General features: G+C 41.3%; 1 protein-coding gene across 7 annotated transcripts in view; it reads left to right on the top strand.

Annotated features, from left to right (window-relative positions):
- GPBP1 (GC-rich promoter binding protein 1) overlaps positions 1–7,751 on the top strand; it is a 37,106-nt gene extending 29,355 nt beyond the window's left edge. For 5 of the 7 annotated variants that reach the window (XM_009326922.1, XM_009326920.1, XM_009326925.1 and 2 more), the window contains 3 exons: positions 2,936–3,120; positions 6,040–6,142; positions 7,271–7,751. In XM_009326922.1, coding sequence (XP_009325197.1) covers positions 2,936–3,120; positions 6,040–6,142; positions 7,271–7,429 — 447 coding nt within the window. In that variant the 3' untranslated portion in view covers positions 7,430–7,751. Of the gene's footprint in view, positions 1–2,935; positions 3,121–5,462; positions 5,673–6,039; positions 6,143–6,594; positions 6,751–7,270 lie in introns of those variants that run through there. The other 2 variants (XR_663743.1, XM_009326921.1) reach the window with 2 other exon arrangements.
- Positions 7,752–22,223: the final 14,472 nt, after the last annotated feature.

Below are 22,223 nucleotides of genomic sequence, written 5' to 3'. Positions count from 1 at the left end.
CCAACTGGATTGAACTCCATTCACCACAACTCTCTGGGCCCGGCCATCCAGCCAGTTTTTTACACAGCGAAGAGTACGCCCATCCAAGCCATGAGCAGCCAGTTTCTCCACGAGAATGCTATGGGAAACGGTGTGAAAGGCTTTACTAAAGTCTAGGTGGTAGACAACATCCACAGCCTTTCCCTCATCCGCTAAGTGGGTCACCTGGTCATAGAAGGAGATCAGGTTAGTCAAGCAGGACCTGCCTTTCCTAAACCCATGCTGACTGGGCCTGATCACCTGGTTGTCCTGTACGTGCCGCGTGATGGCACTCAAGATGATCTGCTCCATAACCTTCCCTGGCACCGAGGTCAGACTGACAGGCCTGTAGTTCCCCGGATCCTCCTTCTGGCCCTTCTTGTAGATGGGTGTCACATTTGCTAACCTCCAGTCAACTGGGACCTCCCGGTTAGCCAGGGCTGCTGATAAATGATTGAAAGTGGCTTGGTGAGCACTTCAGCCAGCTCCCTCAGTACCCTTGAGTGGATCCCACGCCACTGCCCAGACTCGTGAAGGGCAGTGTTTCATACCTTGGCTGTTATTTATCCTACAAAACAATTAATGGAAAAACTTGGTTCTGCTTTTCAAACCATTTCCTTTCTAATTAGAGTGTTTAGGTAGCCAGAAGTTCTCTATTCTTGGTCTAGTCGTAGGAGCAATAGTTCAATTTATGCATATATAAAGAACCTGGTTTTGCTTCCTAATTGAGAACTTGGAGACTTATTCCGTCTGTATATAATATGTGTCAGGTTTCTTTCAGTCTGGATTGGTTTATGCAGTGCTTGGCTGGCACTGGAGAATATTTGGGTCAGTGCTACCAGTCACCAATAAGCCATAAGCATAGTTATCATACATAGTCCAAGTGAAGATAAATATATTATTCAGGATGAGGTGATTACAAGCCTGTTCGCTGTAAATGAATGGTTTAAAGTGTTTTAACAAAACAAAAAAAGTCATAAATTACAAATCAGCCAGATAAAAGTGGTTTTGAGGAAGGTTTATTCAGATTCAGAGACGAGAAAAAAGGAAGAGCGCCAGTGTGCATTGCTCATAAAAGTAAGATTGACTTTTCTGACCCTGTTCCTATTTCAGACAAAATAAGATTTTCTGTAATGGGACTGTACAGCTTAGCTGTACGTGTGAGTTAAAGGTCTGCATCTTTCCATTAGGCATTTTGTGGTTGAGCACCCTGAGATGGATGTTGGGGGTAATGTTGTTCATGCATGTTTAAGAAATACACAGAGATTTTGATTTAAGATTAAAAAGATACTGGGAAACACTGTCTAGAGCTTCAGAATTCTATAAATAGTACATGAACTTGGTAGGGGTTTCTGTTCCTGAAATTGTCTGGAGTTCATAATATCTTTATGATACATATGACAAAAGCATTTAGTTGTCCCATTCTACACAGCTGATTTTCAGAAGCAAATGTATTTAAAAAAAAAAAAAAGGCTTTTAGAAGTGGAAGTTGTAATGTCCTTGGACAGGTGTATATAACACGTAGCCTGGAGTAGTTGTTGGTAAGTGCACGCTTCCCTTTCCCTGCCATTGCTGTTTCACTAGCAGGTGTGAAAAGATGTTAAACAAATCATGTAACTAATAGTTGTCCTACTTCCAACACTGCAGTAGAAGACATGGTGTGCAACTGAGTGGATGGGGAGATAACTACACAACAGTATTCTATAACATGATCCTGTTGATGGAATTTTAAGACCTGCAGTAATAGATTTCACCTCTGAAATAACGAGGCAAATCATAATCAGCAGCTGAATCATGCTCGGAAGAAGCTATTTTGCCCTATATATATTAAAATGGTTTAATATTTTTGTGAATTTTGTTTGATAATCTGACATGTATTCTTCAGGCGTATGATTTAACAGCTGAATGTATGTTACTGGGATACTTGTTCTTAAGAAATTCTTGCTGAGCATTCTAAAGTTTCTGGAAGCAGACAACACTGAGTGAGAGGGAAGTGATGATGATGGTCTTGATCCTGGACTCCAAAGTATGGTTTCTTATAACTGCAGAACTGGCTGATTGAGTAATTGCCTTCTGCTATGGATAATGCTGTTATATGCCCAGTTTAGGGATTTTGTTTTCAAAAGGGTGTTAACTAGATAATGATCATACTCTCCTCTGTTTCTACAGTTGGTAAGACTTCTGAGGCTGTTTGGCTCATTACTAAATAAGAATTGCAGGTTGCTGAATGAGTAGAATAAAAAGAGGCATCTCTGGTTTATAGGATTAAAGAGCTTTTAATATATGAGTGAACCTGAACAGTCTGCTTCTAAATAAACTATCTTCCTAGTTCTTATTTCATGGGTAGTAAGTTACAGTTGCTGTTAACAACAGCCTGAGAAGCTGTGGTGAGTGCCTGTGTGTAGGGGAAGTTGTCTGAATTTAAAGAGCAGTATCCAGTCTTTCTGAACTTGTGGTAGATGAATTTGCTGGTTGAGGTATGGTGGCTGTGACCTGCCCCTTACACTAAGTAAACTTGAGAACTCTCATGCTTTCAGACTTCTGACACACATGGCTCTGATATTTAATTAGGAACATTGCTTGTAAGTTCAACAGATAACCTGTGATTTCTGGAAGTATGAAAGGCAGCTTAAATAAGTTTGAATTTTAAGTTTGAAACTTTGTAGAAAAAAGTTTGAGGCAGAGCATGGGAGTTGCTTTCTACATTACTTGATTGGTGGCGTAACTTAAGATTTCTATAGTATCCATGTATTGCAAATTCTAGAAGTATGAACAGAATTCCCCCAAAGTAGTATAGAGTGTCTCCGTTTAAACTTAATTTAAAGTAAATTATATCACTGAGTTGCAGCAGTTGCAGACATTTACTTGTGAATGGAATTTACTTTTAAACTTTGTAATATATTATTATTTTTAACAGGAGGATGAGTCCTTTAACTTGCATAACAGCAACAGCCCTCATCATGAGAGAGATATAAACCGAAACTTTGAAAATGAAATTCCGCAGGAGAATGGAAATGCTTCAATTACATCTCAACAGATCATTCGATCTTCAGCTTTCCCTCAGGCAGATATTCTTTCAAGCTCACTTGAGGCAGAGCATAGGTATGTACTTTATATAATATAAAGTGTTCCTTTGTGGTAAGTGAGCATGTCATAAATTCTTACTAGTTCAGAAGTCAGAATCTGAAAACTGAGAACACATAAAATGTTTAATGAATACTGTCAAAGTTTAACTTTTAGACATGTACTAATTTAACTTGGAATATACTTTGTTTCTACTACACTTGTGTACTGTCTTAAACTTGCTTTACTAAAAATTTGATGTATTTCCTTCTAAAGAGATAAAGCAAACTGCATAGTGACTCCATCCTCTGATTTTCATCTGCATGTCTAGGAGTTACAATGCATGTAATTGCTATTTGTGTTAATAATACTTTAAATGCTGCATCTTATGTAAAACTCTAGTGAGTTTTCCCTCATTGTTAAAGTAATTAATTATTTCTGTAGCTGACTAGTTGACACTGTCAGTGATATCACAAGACAATGCACTGGAAAGGGAGAAAGTAACTTCAAAAAAGGATTGAAACAATTCTAGTGTCTCATAAAAGTAACTGCAGTAGCAACTGGTAGAGAGGAAAATGATGCTGCTGGGAAATGACAACTCAGTCTGGAGATGAGCTTGTCATGAGCTCTGTCAGATTCTTACTGTTTCTGGCAACTACAGAATTGCAGTGCTAGATTAAATAGAAATTTTTTTTTTCTTTTAGTGATAGGTTATATGTATACATTGGACTAGAGAACTTTCCCTTTTGTAGTACCTGCAGAGGAAACTTCCATGACCTCTTATCCCTCATGAGTATGAAAAGTGAAATGCACCCTGCTCTGTTCCTTTTTTTCCGCCATTGGCTATGGAGACAGAAATCTTTGGCCACTAGAGGCTGCTGCTGCTGATTGTTTTGACTAGAAGATAAGAGTCAAATCTAACTCTCATGTTTCAATTCAGATGACTTTGAATGGCCTTCATAGGGTTTCTGGGCAAGTGTCTGTCCTTTGTGGTATCCCAGACAGGCTGTGTCTCCGTACTGTCCCAGCCCTTTGGCTGTGACCTCTGCAGGCACGTAGACAGATGTTATGGTGAGGCTTTTTGTGGTAAATTGGACTCGAAGTGACCAGCTTAACTCACGGGATACTTGTGCATACCTAGTAACAGTATTGGCACATCTTGTACAAAATATATCTTGGGCTTCCCTTCTGCTGGGGAAGTTTCCAACGTGCAGCCATCCTGTTGGTATCAAGTTTGCTAATCTGAAGTTTAATTTTTTTACGTAGTTCACACTTTTAACCATTCTAGAAGCCTAGTGTCGCTTTAAAGGGACAGCGGCCCTGCTAACTTTAGACAATGTTGCTTAAAAGTTAATTAGGCGTTGCCCTAAATTTTATTTACATTAACAGGAGCTCTGTAACTATTCACTTTATTGTATGTAATACTCTTAACATCTTAGCTTGCTTGCAGTAAATTGCTTTCTAATGCAAATTACTGTTGCCAAAAATATAACTATCATTGAATTGCATTTGGCATTGTGAGTCTTTTTCTGTATGTCTATACAAATGCACTTATTCTCTTAAAAGAGAGTTTTGGATGACTTGCATATTATTTCTGCTGCTTCCTGAAGATTTAAGTGTTCCTGGCTGTCACATTGTCCAATTTGGTCCAAATACTACAGAGGATGTAATTTCCATTTCTGTTATTGTCCTGTTAACTTTTTTTAAAATAGAGTAGTGCTGTTCTCCCCTTCTCCTTCTCCAATTCCAGGCTTTTATTATGGTTTTAACAACAGTCATTTGTGTCATTGGTCACCGGCAATTTGCCCAGTGCACATCCATTGTATTGGGACCTAGAGTTCTTTGCGGGGGTGGGGGCGGGGCGAGGTGTGTGTGTGTTATATTGGTGGACATTTTTTGCTGACATCTGGTTAAATCAAGTACTGGGCACATGACATCAACTGTGAGTTCGTCTTACTTCCCTGTTTTGATATATTCACCATTCTTCAGCTCTAAGTGTCAGTTTCTTGTGTCAGTTCTGGCATATCCTTTAGAAACCTCTTTATTTTTTGTGAAGTAGCTTTAACCTCCTTTAACATTTAAGGTCAACAGGTGCATGGTTTGCCTGAAGAAGGTGCTAATCCTTTTGGCAAAAACTTTGCAGCAAGAGAACTCTCATTTTCATTGTTAAATGTCACGATGTCTTCACCCTTAGATAATCCCTGTTTTCACAACGTCTTCACGTATAAAACCACTTTCTTCCTGCTCAGATACTGCTGTCCCACTTTTGGCACTAGCTAAAACAACGCTGATTATTGTATCTTTGGATATCTCAAGCTTAGTCATGAGAGGAATCAGTCTCTTGTTTCTTTTCTTCCCCTCATCCCAAAACTCACTCCTAGTTTTGTAGTCTGCCTGTGCTGAAATACCAGCATCTGCCGTTGGGTAAGACTCAATTGCAAAGAAACCCATCCTGGCCCTGACATTAGCATGTGCTAGAAAAAAGAAACTATATGAGGCCATGGCATCATGAATTGGTTCCCATGGAGGGACACCACCAGTATTCCTCACAGCTGCTCTGTTACCCAGGAAAATCTGCAGATTCCCTCAGTGTGAGTCTTTATATCTTCGTACGATTCTCAAGGGGGTACACTGCTGCTCCACCAGAGCAGTTATGCAAAGGAAATACATTCTTACTTTTCCACCTGACACAGATTTCTTGCCTTAAAATGAAGGTACAGTTTTTACCACATGTAGTGGTAAAACAGGGTCATCTGTGAAGGACCTGAGAACTTCTCAACTGCTATGCTTTATGTATCTTTTGTAAGGCTTTTAACCTATGTTTATGTAAGAGTTTGTTTGAAAAAAATTATGGACTGATTAATCCATTTGTTACAGATCTTTACACATACATGTAGGCAGAGAAATGTCTTGAGTGTGTGTAGCAAATTCCTTAATGTTGTCCTTTTTAACTTAAAGGTTGTTAAAGGAGATGGGCTGGCAGGAAGACAGTGAAAATGATGAAACATGTGCTCCACTAACAGAGGATGAGATGAGGGAGTTCCGAGTCATTAGTGAACAGGTAACACTAAGTTAATGTTCCATTATGAACTTGTAGTTGGCTACCCTAAATGCCTGCCTTTTGAGGAGGAACTGCAGTAATTTTGATGGTTAGGGATGTTGCTGTTTCAGTACCATTTCAGTATTGTACTTTTGGAAGAGTAATTGCTTTAAAAAGATAGGGGACCAGTGTTTATTGTAGGTAAGGCCTATTCTCAAAAAAATCAAGGGAAGGCTAAGGGAGTACTTCTGAGTAGTTTCAGCATTGCTGGTAGTAGAATTGCACAGGCTTTCCAGCTCCTCAGCTTAGCCTGAGGAAAGGGAATTTTCTTTCAAGGTTTTTATGCGGTTTCCTTGGTTCTCCAAAATTTGAATTTTCTCTGTTGGAAATTGAGAGACATTTAGTTCGCTATTAACAAAGTCTGAAAAGGCAATCCAGATTTGATTTTTTTAATTTTTTTTTTTTTAGATTAGGAGTGTTATATATACCTGATGGGGTCAGTGAGGAGGAGCTGGAAGGGAGAATCTTGTGCAATGTTAAATCTGAACATTTGATATTTGTGTAAGTCTAGCCACACGCATATTAATAAGAGCATTTGGAATATCAGACTCTTAAATGCTTGGCTTATTGCCCAACTTCTGCACTATGTGTGGAAATGCAGTAATTCCTTTCTTGTTTTAGAATCAGTTGTTTCCTTTCTCTCCAGTGTCATTGACTTTCCAGCTGCGTCAGGTAGATTTGGATTCTAGTTCCTCCCTGCTGCTTCTCCTCTTCTGGGCCTCTTCCTTACTGCAGACCCTGCCCTTCTTAGCACAGATGTTTTCAGCACTGTGGAAAAAGGGACTGCATTGCAGGAGAGACCATGTGGGAGGAGGGATCACTGGGGCAAGACGTCTGAGGAAGTGGGTGAGAAGAGGGTAAGCTCTTGTTGACTGCAGGAGCTTAGCACAGTTGGAGGTGCTTGGATGCAGGTGGCTGGCCCAGAAGTGAAGGCTCTCAGAGGAGTTTTCCTTTGTGTATTTATATGGAAATGTAGTGCTGTGGATCTAATGTAGCCCAGAGATGAAGATGTAGAGAATGTTGAAAAGCAACAGATTGTTGTGTTTAGCTTTTTCTTTTTCTAAATACATTCTTGTTTTCTCATTTCAGTTACAAAAAAATGGCCTTCGGAAAAACGGCATTTTGAAAAACGGCCTCATCTGTGATTTTAAATTTAGCCCCTGGAAAAACAGCACTTTCAAACCTGCTCTGGAGAATGAGGATTCTGAGACGAGCAGCAGTGATACATCAGATGATGATGATGTGTGAAGACTTCTGCAACATCTGTAGAAGCCCATTTTGATCTCATGAAAATTTGGGGATGTGTTGTCCAAAAAAAATTCCTAATTTATGTAGTAACATACCCACTAGAGGAAGAATGATGGGACTTCTCTCTGAAGAAAGCAAGGAATGTTGCGTTGGGTGTGTTGAACATTACTATAATTTCTTTGTAAACGAATGTTGTAGAATGAAGACTTGGGTTGACCCACCATTGACTTTCTTCATCACTGAAGCATTTCTGACTAGCAATGTGGCAATGTAACAAATCAGACTTTCTCATTTAATAATAAAAACAAAGAATTGTGTAATGTCTTGCAAAGCTTCTGTCTTAAAATGTCCAAGTCTATAAGGAAAAAAAGGGCAGCTTGACAGTGTTTTGCTTGTCAAGTCATTTCTTTCAAAGTGAGTCCACTTTGTACGCAAGAAGGGCAACGTAGCATGTTGGCTAAAATGAGCAAAGTGCACTAAAACTCTTTTTCTTAATTGAGCTGTTGTACTGTTCTACTTCTTCCACACATAACTGCTCTTTAGCCATTTGTAGTGTAGTCGTCATTATTAGCGGCAAAAGACCCTGATGTTACAGTTCCAAATTTCTGGAACAAACCTTTAAATTGAAAGCTTTATGGGGTATTGCAAGACCCAGTATTCTCACAGTGAACACGTTTCTTGTGGGAAAATAAGCACTTTGATTTTACTATTCACATGCAGAAAAATAACACTGACTGGATTTGTCCATTACATGGAAAATAAACTGATTTACAGAGTGTTGTCTCAGTGCATAGCATCAAGGGTATTGTTTTTAAATCTGGTAGGTTTTGTTTGCATTTATATTAAATGTATTCTGGCAGCAGTGACTGCATTTCAGAATGAGGTAAAAATATTTTCATCACCAGATCTTGCTTTTATAGCAGCAGAAGTATATCTATGCAACAAGCACCTGTTTTGCTTACTTTGTGTCAAACTTTTTCTTTATGATCACACATTTAAAAACCAATATTGTATTATTTATAGTTTTATTTCATTCATTTTTGTTCTTTAAATATTTTCCACAGGGTTGTACAAACTATGTAGCATTAATTCATAAGCACAATTGCTGTCGGTGATGTCACATAGATTTATAACATAGCTTATATATATATATAGACATTCCCCCTTCAAGATATTTTTGAATTGTACTATTTCTTATAGTAAATAATTTGCAATTTAGAACTCTAAAGCAAAAATATTTATAAAGCTGAGATTTTGTCCATATTTAACTTCTTTCGGAAAAGACATTTTTCATAAGATGGCATCTATCAACTTTGGGCCAAAGGTGGTATGTTTGTGGGGTTTTTTTTGTTTTTTTTTTTTTTTTTATTAGTTTAAATAGAGATTTCTATTCAAGAGGTCAGTTTTTGTCTTGGAATAGGCATGCAAATGTTGATGTAGTTAATTTTGGCACAATGTATTGAAACATGCCATTTTCTCATCTGGATTTAAGAGGATAAAAATGTCTCTTTTTTTAAAGAAAAAGCTGCCATATCAGTAATTAAGTCTTTCCTACCTGTATGCCCTACACACCTTTCTCCTTCCCCTCTCCTACAGCTTTTTTTACTGACTTTGACACCTTGGTGTAGTCTATTCCCTTTTTGGTTTTCACATCCTATCAACAGGATCTTCTGCCTATCCTAATTACCTAGTGGTATGTGAATATGATATATTTATTACTAAGTGAAAGCTTTTTTGCCTTGGTATTTGTCAAAGTAGGCCTTCGACTTTTTTCCCTCTTTATTCAGTTTAGTAACAAGTATCACCTCTGTAATTAACCATTTGGGAAGATACTATAATTATAGAAGAATTGGGTTATACGAAGTGTATAGACTTGGGAATTTTACAGGTTGTAACTGAGAAAATGCTCTTTAGAGAAAGTAGAAATAATAGTTATACTTGGTACTTCGTTTTGCTAGTTTATATCCTCAAACTGGTAATGGAAGCACTGCTTATAATGAGCTGTGAGTAACAGGAACTGAGCAGTGGTTTTGCTTTGTAGAATGAAACACCTTTACAGCCTTTTTAACTTCTTTTCTATGAGTGTGTGGCTTCTTCTCTTGTATCTGCTGTGTTGTCTGTCCTGGCCCTGTACACATAATGACTCTGCGCTCCTACTACACTGTGTTGCGTCTCTGAAGTCAGGCATGTTTGATACTGTGATTTGATATTGTGCAGACGCATAGCCTTAACCAACTGATACTTGTGGATTGAGTTCTAGTCCTATACAGTGGTCTGCTAGTTCAGAGACGTGTCAGAGGTCTGCATAGCCCCTAGCTTAAATGGTTATCTGCCTGCTCCGTTACTTGGGTTTGCCCTTCACTGCAGTATGGAAGTGGAGAAGCTTTGATGTTTCCACTGAGGAATTGGCTTGCCTTATGTTATATTTACTTCTGGCAAAGCTGAGTAGTGTGTTGGTCCTCTTTTTTGCCACCTTAAGAAACACTTTCTTTAGTCAGCCACTGAGCAACTCTGTTTTCAGTTGAGTTTTTGATTTTTATTTTCCTGGGACACTGGAAACAAAGTTTGGTTTTCATATTTTACTTCCATAAAATGTGCTTAAGCATTCTTTTGTGCTGTCCCCCTCCTTTTGTTCAGTGCTTGAGGACGTAAAGCAGAATGAAATCTGATTCTCTAGTAAGTAACAATGCAACTTTTTCCATCTTTGACTTTGTTCCTTTCCCAGGTCAATTTTAGTAGTTCATTGGCCTTTCTCTTCTGTCATATGTAAATGACGATCCATTCCCAGGATACATCCTCTTTTGTTTTTCTGCTTGAGCAGGTTAAACGCCAGCAAGGAAGTCTGCCTTAAAGGCTTAAGAAGTTGGTGGACTAAGCTTGCCCATTCCCTTAGTAGGTTCTAGCAAGCTTTGGATGTTAGAGAATGTCTGCTGGGGATAGTTTGTCAGTGCTGGGCTGAAAGAGCTTGACTTCAATGACAGTAATCGCCGATTGCTGCATGCAGACATGGCACTGCTGTATGATTTGCAGTCACTGCCATTTCTCCTCTTCATCCTGTCTTTATTGGCAGAGAACTGTATCTTCCTGGTTACCCTTTCCATCCTTCAAAAGGGAAGATGATTGATGAGTCACTCACTGATTTTCTGATCTGTTGCATGAGGGATGTGCCCTCTTGAGTCTGCTGCTGGTATGGAGGGTACCTGTGTTTATGGTAGGGAGCTGGGGTGCCTTTACCTCATCTAGAATGACCAGAGGCCTTCCTCACTGACTTGGACAGGGTCTTTTCCTCTCTTAACTGGTGAGAGAAGGTAATTGTCTTTCCTGAAAAGAGAGTTAATTACAGTAAGGTTGTCCATTGATGCATATTGGACCCAATCAAGATTCTGAAATAGATTTTTGCTGCTTATCTCAGTCTTTGAGATACGTTATCCAGTGTGAAGGAACTTGATTTTTGTTCTCCTATGTAATTGCCTGTGGGGGGAAAAATCTGCTTTATTTATGATGGGGACCTCAACTTTAGTGTTTCTTCTTTAAAGAATACCTGTTCTTCAGGAGATACATTTAAACTGTGGCTGCTAGAAACTGGAAGGAGAGTTTAGTCAGGGATGTCTTTGTTTTTTCCCTGTTTTCTGTTTGCTGCTAGGCAGTGGCTGAGGCAGTTTACTCAGCTGCAGGGAACTTTTGGTCTGATTAAGGATTATTACTGTTGTGCACCAAGAATTGTTGGCTCATTAGGATGATAAATGTGCTGACTAGCTGGTCAGCTTTCCTGTTATTCATAGTCATCAGTGAGCTTTATTGCAAACTGATTGAGGTTTCTTTCATTCCCTGTCTCTCTCTTCAGCTTTCCCTAGAGGTAGCTGGCAAAGCATTTGCTAAACCAGCACTGGCAGCGATTTGCAAGGCAGTCTGGCTGGCTCTGTGTGAGGCGTAGGTGTGTATCAAAATGTTTCTTCTGTCTCTGAAGGTTTGCGCTTCCTCAGAGATTTGTAAGCAGCTTCTGGGGTCTATTTCTTAGTGTGTTGCCATCTAGGAAAGACCTTCAGACAGATTAAAGAAAAATTCATACCTTTGACCAGTTGGTCAATAGACTGTACTGCTCTGTTACTGAATTCAGTGCCTACCAAAGCCTGCTTCCATTGCAATCTCTTGTGGAGATCTGATGGAGATGTGAGGTCTTACAGGATCTATAGCGGCATGCATTTCTTGAATCCCTACAAAGGTACCTGAGAGTATGCTTGCTATTTAGACTTCATTCTGTATACAGCTTCCTTGGACATCCTCTTAGTATGCAGCTATTTATTCCCCTGGCAATAGCATGACTGTTATAGACAAATGTTGTTCCATACTTGCAGGGCAAATGCTCATTTACTTTCCTATCCTATCCAGGTCAAAGATACAGCTTTGAAGTGGAAGGGAGTATTTTTGGCAACTGGTACGATTGCTGATGTCCAGAGAAGCATCTGCACATCAGGCTGATGGACCTTGGGTCAATATGAGAGAACCTGAGTTCCCCTTAGGAGGCGTTGGGGGATAACTGGTTCTGGTGGTACTAAGCAAGGTGCTACAGAGTTTCAGCTTGGGAAACAAAGGAAAGCAAACTCCTACTCTGCCAGAAAGCAGTCAGACTTGAAACTCATGCAAGAAATTGCAGATGCTTGAAAGATGAACTTGGAGCAGCCTGGTGGCCTGAGCTATTGCATTTTGCTAGATAACCAGATTGGCTGTGTGCTGTCCTGAGTTACCATCTTCTAAGCCTATAGATTCTGAAACAGGCCTCTTTGCATCAGGTACCAACAGACAGCTCCTGACCTCCTCTGAAGCCAGACAGTATCCACTGTTGCCTTAGTGTTCTCACAGCTGGGTCAAGGAAGGTGATGTGGCTTTTCCTCCAATCTGTTACTCAGTATAGCCAATAGCAAGACATGATGTGCAGCTCTGATCCTGCTTATTCTAGTGTGGTGGCTTTGGTACAGTGGCTTCCTTTTGATTCGTATTCCTTCTTCTGTGTGATAGCTTGATGTCTGGGACCTTTATGCTATTCTAATCTTTGCATCTTCTGTCTCCCATTGCTTCCTGTTGCAAGGCTGCTGAAGTGGAACCATCTTTAGCAAGTTATGGAGCATCCTGTCTGAGCTCAAGTGACTGCATCATGGACAGATGAAAAATGATTGAGCTTTGAGTCATCTGGCATATGTGTGCACACACAAAATTTGAATGTAATACAAGGGGACATTGTAGAATTGTTAGCAATAACTTATTTTCTATGCTTGCCATTTGTACCTGTTGGTGTTACTGGTGGCTCTTGTCATGAGTATCGTGTTCTTTTCTGCCCAGGAGATACAGAACTTAAATTATAACCAGGCTGAAGGGCCTCTTCATCAATTACCAGGTTCGCTTTTTTCCTGTAGCATTGCTTTAGGTAACAAAGTATACTGTTAGAAAGGATAATGTTTGAAATGAGCTGGTCTGTAAGGAGTTGACATGTACTGTAAGCAGCCTACTGAATCAAGCCACTGTTTATGCTAAGCTGTAGACACTTCATTACCAAAAGCTGAGAAATACTTCTGTCTGCATTGGAAAGCTGTTTCAAAAAGAAGCTTGAATACGAATGTAAAGTACACAGATACTTTACTAAGTCCTCACATGAGCATTTTTCTCTGCCCTGATTTTTTTGATTGTCCACCTCCAAAGTGGGCCTGCACAAATAACTTTTGTAGAGGATAAAAACATTTTCTTAGCTGAGGTTAATGAATTAGTTTTTCTGAAAATGCAGGGTGGAAACACCTTAATTTTCCAGTTAAACTATATATTAGTATGATTTAATTTTTAGTGTTTTGTTTGATGAAACTGCTGAAAAAGGAACACATGGTTGCAGGTGGAACTGGTGATACTGGCTGTGGTTATGGTTACCTTATGCTTCCACTGCAAGGACTTGCTCTCAGTCACTTAACTGCCAAATACTTAAGTTTGTGGGACCAGTTTTCCTTGGCTGACTAGGTCACTGGGGATGTAGCTGCGGGGTGGCAGAGCCCAGCAGGTGGGATGAAGGCAGCTAAAACTGGGGAGAACTCAATGGCAAAAGAGGAAAAAGAAGTTTCAGTGGCAAGAATAAATGGGAACAAACAGGAGGTGGCACAAGCTCATAATTTTGAAAAGAAAGGTCTGCAATATGTTTCCATCCAGATCATGCAGCCTCAAAGTGCTCTCACTTGTCTTCTAATGCCAGTGAAGTGTTCCTCCCTGTCTCTTGGTGGCTAGTCTTGTGTTAGAAGATTACAGCCAACATTTGCTGCATGTGATGATCTCAAATTATGCAGTTGCATTGTAAGAAAGTAAAAATCTTAGATGGCTCATGTAGAGGTTTGATGTGGTTCTCTTATTTCTTGTCTCTTTTTTTTACTTTTTTTTTTCTTTATGGTGAGAGAACATAAAGCTGGTCAGGATGTGCCAGGTTTAACAATAAGCAAGCAAGATGTTGATTTTAGTGGATGTTTCTGAAAATTTTTATCTTAATCTTGGTAATTTATTTACTTGGAGAAAATGGACCATACTGTGGGCTAACCACAAGGATGTGAAGGTAAGTTAATGTTGGTGAAGGACTCAGTACAAGAGTACCAGAGGCACACTTAGGAGGAGGGGAGTAGGTAAAAACAAAATACTGAGTAAGGCAGGTGTCCTGCCAGGTGAATGGTATGTGCTTCTGCAATTAAAGGCTAACAAGTAATGCATGCCTGCAAGGGCTTGAAGGTGGCACAGGCTTGTGCTTCCTGGCCTTCAGTCAGGTTCTCTGTTTCTCATCTTGCAAGTGCTTGACCTTCATTTTCTTTGAATAACTTTCTCTTGCCGCTTAACAAAGGTGGTCCTGATATTAGAATAGTTTCCTGTTGTATGAATGGGAAAATTAAGATTGAAAAAGGGATTAGAAAAAAGCTAGAGCTTCTGTAAAATCCTTAAGCATTTTAGAAGCAGGCACAGTCCTGTGGGTGAGTATGAGGGCATCCTCCAAGTAACCTGGGGTGTAGAAGTGCCCTTACCTAAAGGGTGCATCACTGCTGGAGTAGGGCAGGAGCGGGGAAAGGCCAGAGCTCTCCAAGTATGTGAGGCAGGTACTTGACTGAAATGAAATCAAAAGAATTATGTGCAGCTGCCTTAACTCAGCATTGGTCAAAACTGGGCAGCTACAGCGTAGGTTAAATCTGCATTTTTCTTCAGGTTTTTTTTTTTTGTCTGGCTCCTATTAAGACTTCTGAAAGGCAGATGGCCTCACCTCTGAATTTTTGGCAGATTTTGTGGTGCAGAAACAGTGAGTTAGTAGCAAAAAGACAGGCCCAGAAGCTGCCCCACTTGGGCTGAGGGAGCAGGACGTAGATCAAGACATCTTCACCCACTAGGACTCACTCACTGGCTTCTTCCCCTGGATGCCCAATGGCAGGTAGCAATTGCAGCTAGAGCTGGCTTCAAAGGGCGGGGGTGGAGAGATAAGGCTGGAGAAGAAACTGCTCTAATAAACAGTGGAAAAAAATTTCTAAAGAAATATCAAGAACAAAGGACAAAGAGGACTATGCAGAGGCATGGCTCGTGGGGCTGGGTGGTGGAACAGCTCAGTGTTTAGCAGAAACAGTTGAGTAAAATGAAGGATGGGCAGCTTGGCTCTGCTGAGCCTTCAGGGGGCTTCAGCAGTGCTGCAGCTGCAGATCAGGAGCTGCTTGTTACCTCCCAGGTGGGCCTGAGCTGCCTGGTGGGGCTGGGGAAGCAAACTGGCCTCTGAGGGAGAGCCGTCAGGGTGGCCAGTGAGGTCTTGGTGCTGCACTGGCTGTGGGAGCAATGGGTGCCATGTGAGTGGGGGGCTCAGCAGGCTTTGGGGGGCTCAGAAATATGGCCGGCGGGGGGAGGAGAAGCGGGAGGGGGGAGGAGGACTGATGGAAAGTGGTGGCTTACAGCTCCAGGCTGAGCTGGAGGGCTTTGTAGCACAGCCAGTACCTGGTGCAGGCAGCAAAGACCGGCAAGCTGGTAAATTGGTGTCTGAGTGCTTTAATGGTGTTTAAGCCCTGTCAAAGAGTAAATATGGAAGCACGTGGAGGAAACGTGCGTGAAATAGTTCTGGCTGAGCAGTGAGTTGCTGGGCAGTGTCTGAAGGAGGTGTGTGGATGGGGGGTGCATGGAAGCTGAGCAGAGGAGCCCAGTTCTGCAACAGTTTCACTGTTAATTGTTTAAGAAAAAATTATAAACACCCATGTCTGCTATGTGAGGTAACTGTGTTAGGATTTGCCAAACCAGGTTGGACAGACTTCATTAGCTAATACATAGGAAGCCTCAGCAAAGGAGGAACCTTTTTGATTACCTTTGAAACAGTGGCAATCTTGGTAGAGCTGCAGGGTGACAGGGAACAAATAGTGTTGTTGGCTTTATTGGGAGGTGAGGGGGAGTATCCGGTGTGGAGAGGTCGATGGTGAGCAGGACGAGCCCTTGCTCTGCCAGGCATGCAGGGAGCACTGTGGGGAGAGTGTGTCTGGATCGAGGAAGGGTATTTCATAATGTTTGCTCACGTTAGGGGTGCCCAGCAGCAGCAGTATGTTGGCTGCTGTCATCATCATGTATCAATGTAAGGGGAGTTAATGGTTATGCTTATGGCTGGTTTTCCTGGTTGTTAACGGTGCCGGGAATAGCAGCTTGGCTTAGAGCGCAGGAAGGGGTCTTTGGGCCTTGCTGCCGGGGCATCTGGCTGTCCTCTCTGCTCTTGAGGAAGCTCTCGTTCCCAGGAACTTCTTCAGCATAAGCCTGGTCTTCCTGCAAAGCTCTTCTGTGACTGGCACCTGGATGGTATTATCCACTCCATCATGCCAGAAAGCTTGACCATGCAGGGACAGACAGGTCATTTTATCTATGGCTTGCTTTGGCATGGTCCTAGGGTAACATCAGTCCTTGGCCAGGCCAGGTGACCCTCCCCTCCAGCTGCTTGGACAGGGCCTCTGCGTGGTCATCCTTCAAGGGTCCTTTCTGTACCTTAGTTCTGTGCAAAGTAATGAAAGTCTGGGCTTCTCAGGAGCTCTAGTGACTCCAGGGAGAAAAGGCCGTGGTGTGGCCAGAGAGAACAGAGGTGAGCTGCTGATTGTTTTTGAAGTATCTGACCCCCAAGAGGAAGAAGCTGCTCAATATCGTGTGGCCCAGATCTCAGAGCTATTGACACCAACGACCAATGTGACAGGAAGAAAAGTGAATGGCTCCATGCAGAGCAGAAGCGGTATTGCTTAGCCAAGAGAACAAACTTCCCAAACAATGGTCTGGTTTCTATTTTCTTACTTTTAAATAGTATCTTCTGACCATTTTGCTCTTCTCTTCCATTCCTAATTATTAACTTGTTATCTTGTGTGTCTCTCCATCTTTCACAATTTGTGGGTTCTCATAACCGCCTCTAGCTGTTGCAGATTTTCACTGTATAGCATCTCTAAGGTATAATCTGTTCTGCCCATGTATCTCAGGATTTTTCACTGGGGCTCTTCTCATCTGCCCAGCTCTCGAGTCAGCAGCATCGCCTCTGACCTCAGCACTATGCTGCCTCACCTGTCTCAGGGTGATGCTGCACAGGTTCTTCTCCCATCTTTGATCCTCTCTGGCTCCTTCCATGTATCTCCTGCCCCTGATTACATTAAACATGCTTTTGAGCCCCCTGTGGTGTAGACACGCCCACTCAATGTGTCACTTTTCACTTGACTTCAAGAGGATGGCATCTGCCTTTGGCCAGTGATGCTGGATTGTGTCATCCATGCAGTCAGGTTTGAAAAGGACATTCTTATGCTTCCTTGCATGCTGTCTCTGGAGGTCAATGAAATGCCATTGTTATCTTCCTTCCTAGAGATGGTGTCTGACCTCCCCATCCCGCCCATCCCCTGCCCCAAACCTTCCAAAGTGAAATGAAGCAAAACGAGGAACCTTGGCAACTCAGGCTACTCTGATCTCTGCCTGGCTTTTGGACCATATTGCATGTGAATTGTCTCTGTTCTCCCATCAGTCTCTTGTAAGCAGCTTTTTCCAGTGCCTGTACGTTGTCCGGTACATTAAAGTTCTGGCCCTGGATCTACGGCTTCTGACAAGTACAGTAACACAACTAATGGATGCTGAGACTCATAGGAACAAGATCGCAACAGCTGAAAATTCTTCCTGAAATTTTCAAAACTATAGGATGTCCTATATTGTTAACTCTAGTGCTGCTGAGGGCACTGGCATCCCATTAGCTTGCATCTGGGTGCGTATTAATTGGGTCTATCAATGTCACATGAGCAAGAAGGGAGGTTTCCAGCTGTGGTCGTGCCTGTAGGCTCCAGGAGCCAGAAGAGGGTGCTGGAGATCTTCGGCTGGCTCTGGTCTGTGCTCCTGCTCTACTCGCAGATTTTGTGCAACTATTAGTTAATCTGGTTTTATTTTTCTAAACTAGTATCACTAAGTATTCTAGGTCTTTTTGATACTTTACTATACCAACCTCTAAATGCAGAGACAATTGTGTTGTTCACAGAACTGCTCTACTTTGGTATAATTTATGACTATACTCTTGAAACGACTGAAATAATGGCCCTGTTGTAGGTTGGAGTTTGGCTAGATATGTTTTTCAGCAGAACAGCCTGCATGTATAGGTATATTGTAAATCAAGGAGGGAAAGACAGTTCTGTTTTTAGCTACACAAACTCTGTGCATACATGAACATTTGTTTAAAGAAAAGCTGGGAGCAAAATCAGTTGCATTCTCTGTTCTGCCGTGATTCTCCTCTGAGGTAAATGTCCTATTTGAAGATTGCTGGTTGCATTCATGTGCTGCAGTAACGCTGTCTGAAACTTTGCAGTTGGATTTGGCGAAGGCTGATGTTTTTCAGTCAAAACTTTGCCTCTTTTCAGAGGTGTCTCTACCAGTATTCAGTGTTCACAATAGGACAGGTTTTTCTTTAAAACAAAGCAGTTAAAATGAAAAACAGAAAAATGCTTATTCTCATTCTGTTCATCACAGAAAGCTGACACTAGAGGACAGAAAAGATACAGCTGAGATGTGCTCTCATTTGTGTACTTGCAGCTAGACTGCTTCTTGTCAGAGTTGGGATGAGATGGCTTTTTACAGTCTGCAACTTGCAGCTCACTTAGAGGTTTTTTTTTTCCGCTGGGGTTTTATAAGAAGTTTTTATCTCTCTCCTGCACTGCAGTTCTGATACTGATGCATGCTTGTTGGAAATGAGCCATAAGTACTTATAACAAGTTTTTATGGCTTTTGGATAAAATCTTCAAATCTGGGTAGCTAGCGTGAAGCACCTTTATTTTGACATGTAATTGTCTCATTTTTCAAAGATGGAGAGCAACCCTGTTCCTGTTCATCAGTGGGAGTAACAGATATTCACTATGATTGTAAATGAGACTTCACGACTGGGCTTTAGGCTTTTAATTAAAAGCAATTTTGTCTTAACTATCCAGACCGAAGGGAGTTAGGGAATAAGATGTATTAACGTGCCAGCCTGTTTCTGGGATGTGAGGTGATACGCCTCTCTTGGTCAGGGAGGAAGACAACACTTCTCACTGGTTTCTTCTGTTGTCACACTAATTGGGTAAGAGATGATGCAGGTGTTTGAGTCCTGGGTTAAAGGCCCTCTAGTTCCTTGCTCACATGTTTGTTTGTGGTTGTGGGCACATCCTCCTGCTGTAGGGAACAGAGATATGTGGGGCTAGAAAGCTGCTTAAGGATTTTTATAAATAAAAATCAAAGGCTGCATATGTAGTGGAGGTCACGCACTTACACAGTACAAAGCTCTTTTATGGTAAGACTTTGGGGATTCATGGAGCCTGTGACTGGAGGAGGAGAGGCTGGCTTTTATCCTGGCATCGGTCCAAGTGAAATAAAGCTGCCTGCTGCTGTCTCCAGCTCCTTGGAAAACAGCAGGAGGTGTCCATCCAAGAGAGGAGAAATAAATCCGCAGGTCCGTGTCCATCCAAGAGAGGAGAAATAAATCCGCAGGTCCCGTTCTTTTTAATTCTGCAGTGGAGAAATTATTCCCCCATCTGCCCACGCCTCAACTTGAGCTAAGGTGGTACTCAAGAGTTTTTGCTATCTCTCATGCAAACCTTCACTTCGTTCACCATTTAAATCAGGGCCTAGATTTTCACTCCTTTAAAAACAAAACAAAACAAAACACACCTGCTAGCAGTCATTTAAAAGAAGCCCTCTGCCCTTATCTTTCACCATTTCTTCAATTGCTTTTTTTGCCCTGTAAGAAAAGCTTGTGCGTTTCCATCCTCCCTTTGCTCAGCACAAATATCATGCAGTGTTTCAAATCTAAGGATTTCTCCTGATTATGCCAGAGACAGAGCAGATTACATTTTTCACACATTGATGATTACAGCGATGCTGCACAAGTTGGGGTGTGCACGGTGCATCACGCTGCTGTAAGCAGGTGGCATTGCTGTGTGGGAGTGCTCAAGCCAGAGCCGTGCAGCAGAATGAAGTCTAAGAGCTCCAGTCCCATAAAATTATTTTCATTGGCTGTAAGATGGGCCCTTTTTGCAGGAAAGGACATTTTGTAGCCTGTCTCGCTCTACAGGTAAAAGAATACATAAAGCAGACCAAAATGTGAGGGATCAGGCTGCCAGGGCAATAGGTGTTTGAGTGAAGACGCTGGGTGTACTCACCACTCTGTCTTTTCTAGAGGAACTGGACAATAGAGCAAGGTGAAATATAGGAGAACTGAGCAACCATCTCATAAATGTCACTGTATGATGTGATGTAGGATAGAGTACGTTCTGGATATGAGAGTTTTAAGTAGGAAATGTACTTTTCTTCAGCTGAAAACTTAAGTTTTTTTTCTTGTTAAATGTTTTGTAACTTTCTGTTGGAGATGGAAATCTATTAAAAAAAATCAAAAATTGACATTGCAGGTTTGCTGATTTTTTAATTCTTACCCCACAAAAAACTCTTTAAAGCCAATGCGTATGTGTGAGCATGTATGTGCATATGCATATGATTTCTTTAAGCTGTATGAGGACTCCAAGAACAGATCCTGTTTCAGTCCTTAGTTTCTTTTTGAACCATCTTGTATTCCATGGGATGTTCCATCGTTTCTGCCTTCCCTGTTAAAGGACACACTGCTCAGAAGTTTAAAACTGTTGATGTAGGCACTAAGGCCCAGGTATCCAAAGATACATAGGTTGCAGCAGCAGGCAGAGATGCAGCTTTTGCTGAAGGCACCTGGTTTGAAGAAACATGAGTAGGTTCAGAACAGAAGCCGACTGCAGCATGTGCTGCCTTGTATACGCAGAATATGCCCTTATCCTCCCTCCAGGCTGGGGCTACCTCCCAAGAGTCATAATAAATAGGTGTCTGTCTGTTACTGATTAAAACCCTGCCTCAGTGAAGCAAAATATAAACTCTCTGCTGAGGCTTGAGTCCTCACAGGTTATTTTCAAGTGTGGTAGGTATGGACTGAGTAAGTCTGAGTGAGGACCTGGAAGAACAGATTAGGAGTAATCATGCCGTCTCCTTCCTGTGCTGCCTGTTTAATGACCTGCAGGTGGCACCTGCACCAGTGTAATACCTACAGATCTTTCTAAAAACATCTCTTCAGTGGATACTTCTTGTGCTGGCCTCTACAATTTTTCAGGATATACTAAACCGCATGGTAATGTTTGAACATGTCAAGCGGCTCTCTGCAAAGTAAGGAGGCTGGTCTGTCCCTCCGTCACGCTCTCCCCAGCTGTGAGGAGCACCGCAGGGCACGAGGCTGTTGCTGGGAGTCACTTCTGGGGTCACTGCTGCCAAGTGCGCCCACCGAACACAGAACAAACAGTTCCACTTTTCAGGACTTTGCAAGAAAACCAATTCTTCTTTTCCTGAATTATGTGATTTATATTCGTGTTTGAGCAGTGAATTGGCTTACTATGTAGGTTAAATTGGAGGCAGTATTTTCAAAGGTTATTTACCATGTGTATAAAAACCACAGTGTGTAATTGAGAAACAGAGAGCTCTTCTCACACAGTATTTGTACATACAGATTAATGTATTCTGGGGTTAAAGTGAACACTTAGTCCAATGAACTCATCATGTTTGTTTGTTGGTTTTATAGACCTTACAACGTGCACGGGTTTACATTTGGGAAACAAAAGCAGCAATCAGCAGCTCATGGCTTTCATGTATCAGATCTTTCCTAAATGGAATGCAAATACACTTTTGCAATATTTAGCTTTGTGTTGATGTTTGTTTATTATATCCTTTCCTAGGCATCAATGCTGGTCACATCAATAAAATAAAAGGGTAGGGACAAAGTATTTTTTTTTTTAATGAGTATTGCTGTAACTCATTACCTGCAGGTGTTAAAGCTTCATTTTCTTCCCTGTTTACTGAGCAATGAAAGTAACTCCATGTCTTATTGATTTTAAGCATTTCCAATTTCATCTTGATTTAAACAATTTTCACTTTTCTTTATCAATCTCTCTAGTATTTCCACAGGCAGGTTATATAAACTGCAAAGCTCCTGTGCACCAGAATAATATTTGATTTGCAGCCATGCAGAGACAGCTTGATTAAACCATTTTTCTTTTCTACTCCTCAGGAAAATAGATCTGTTCCTACTGGGCTGTTACTAAAACCATATTTATATAGAAAGTCAAGATTTTCTTGGACATAACACCAGCTGGCAGTGTTTATCTAAGTATGCTGATTTGCATTTTATGAGTTTTAAAATCTCTTATTTTATTCTGGTTCTGCAATCCTCAACAAGAACACTGGGTGGTGTTGGTCACAGTGTAATTTTTATGAATTTTACTTT

Source organism: Pygoscelis adeliae, unplaced genomic scaffold (genome assembly GCF_000699105.1).
Source record: "Pygoscelis adeliae isolate BGI_AS28 unplaced genomic scaffold, ASM69910v1 Scaffold116, whole genome shotgun sequence".
In the NCBI taxonomy this organism is placed as follows: domain Eukaryota; kingdom Metazoa; phylum Chordata; class Aves; order Sphenisciformes; family Spheniscidae; genus Pygoscelis; species Pygoscelis adeliae.
The sequence above is the reverse complement of the archived record's forward strand: the minus strand, read 5'-3'. Positions and strand labels throughout refer to the sequence as shown.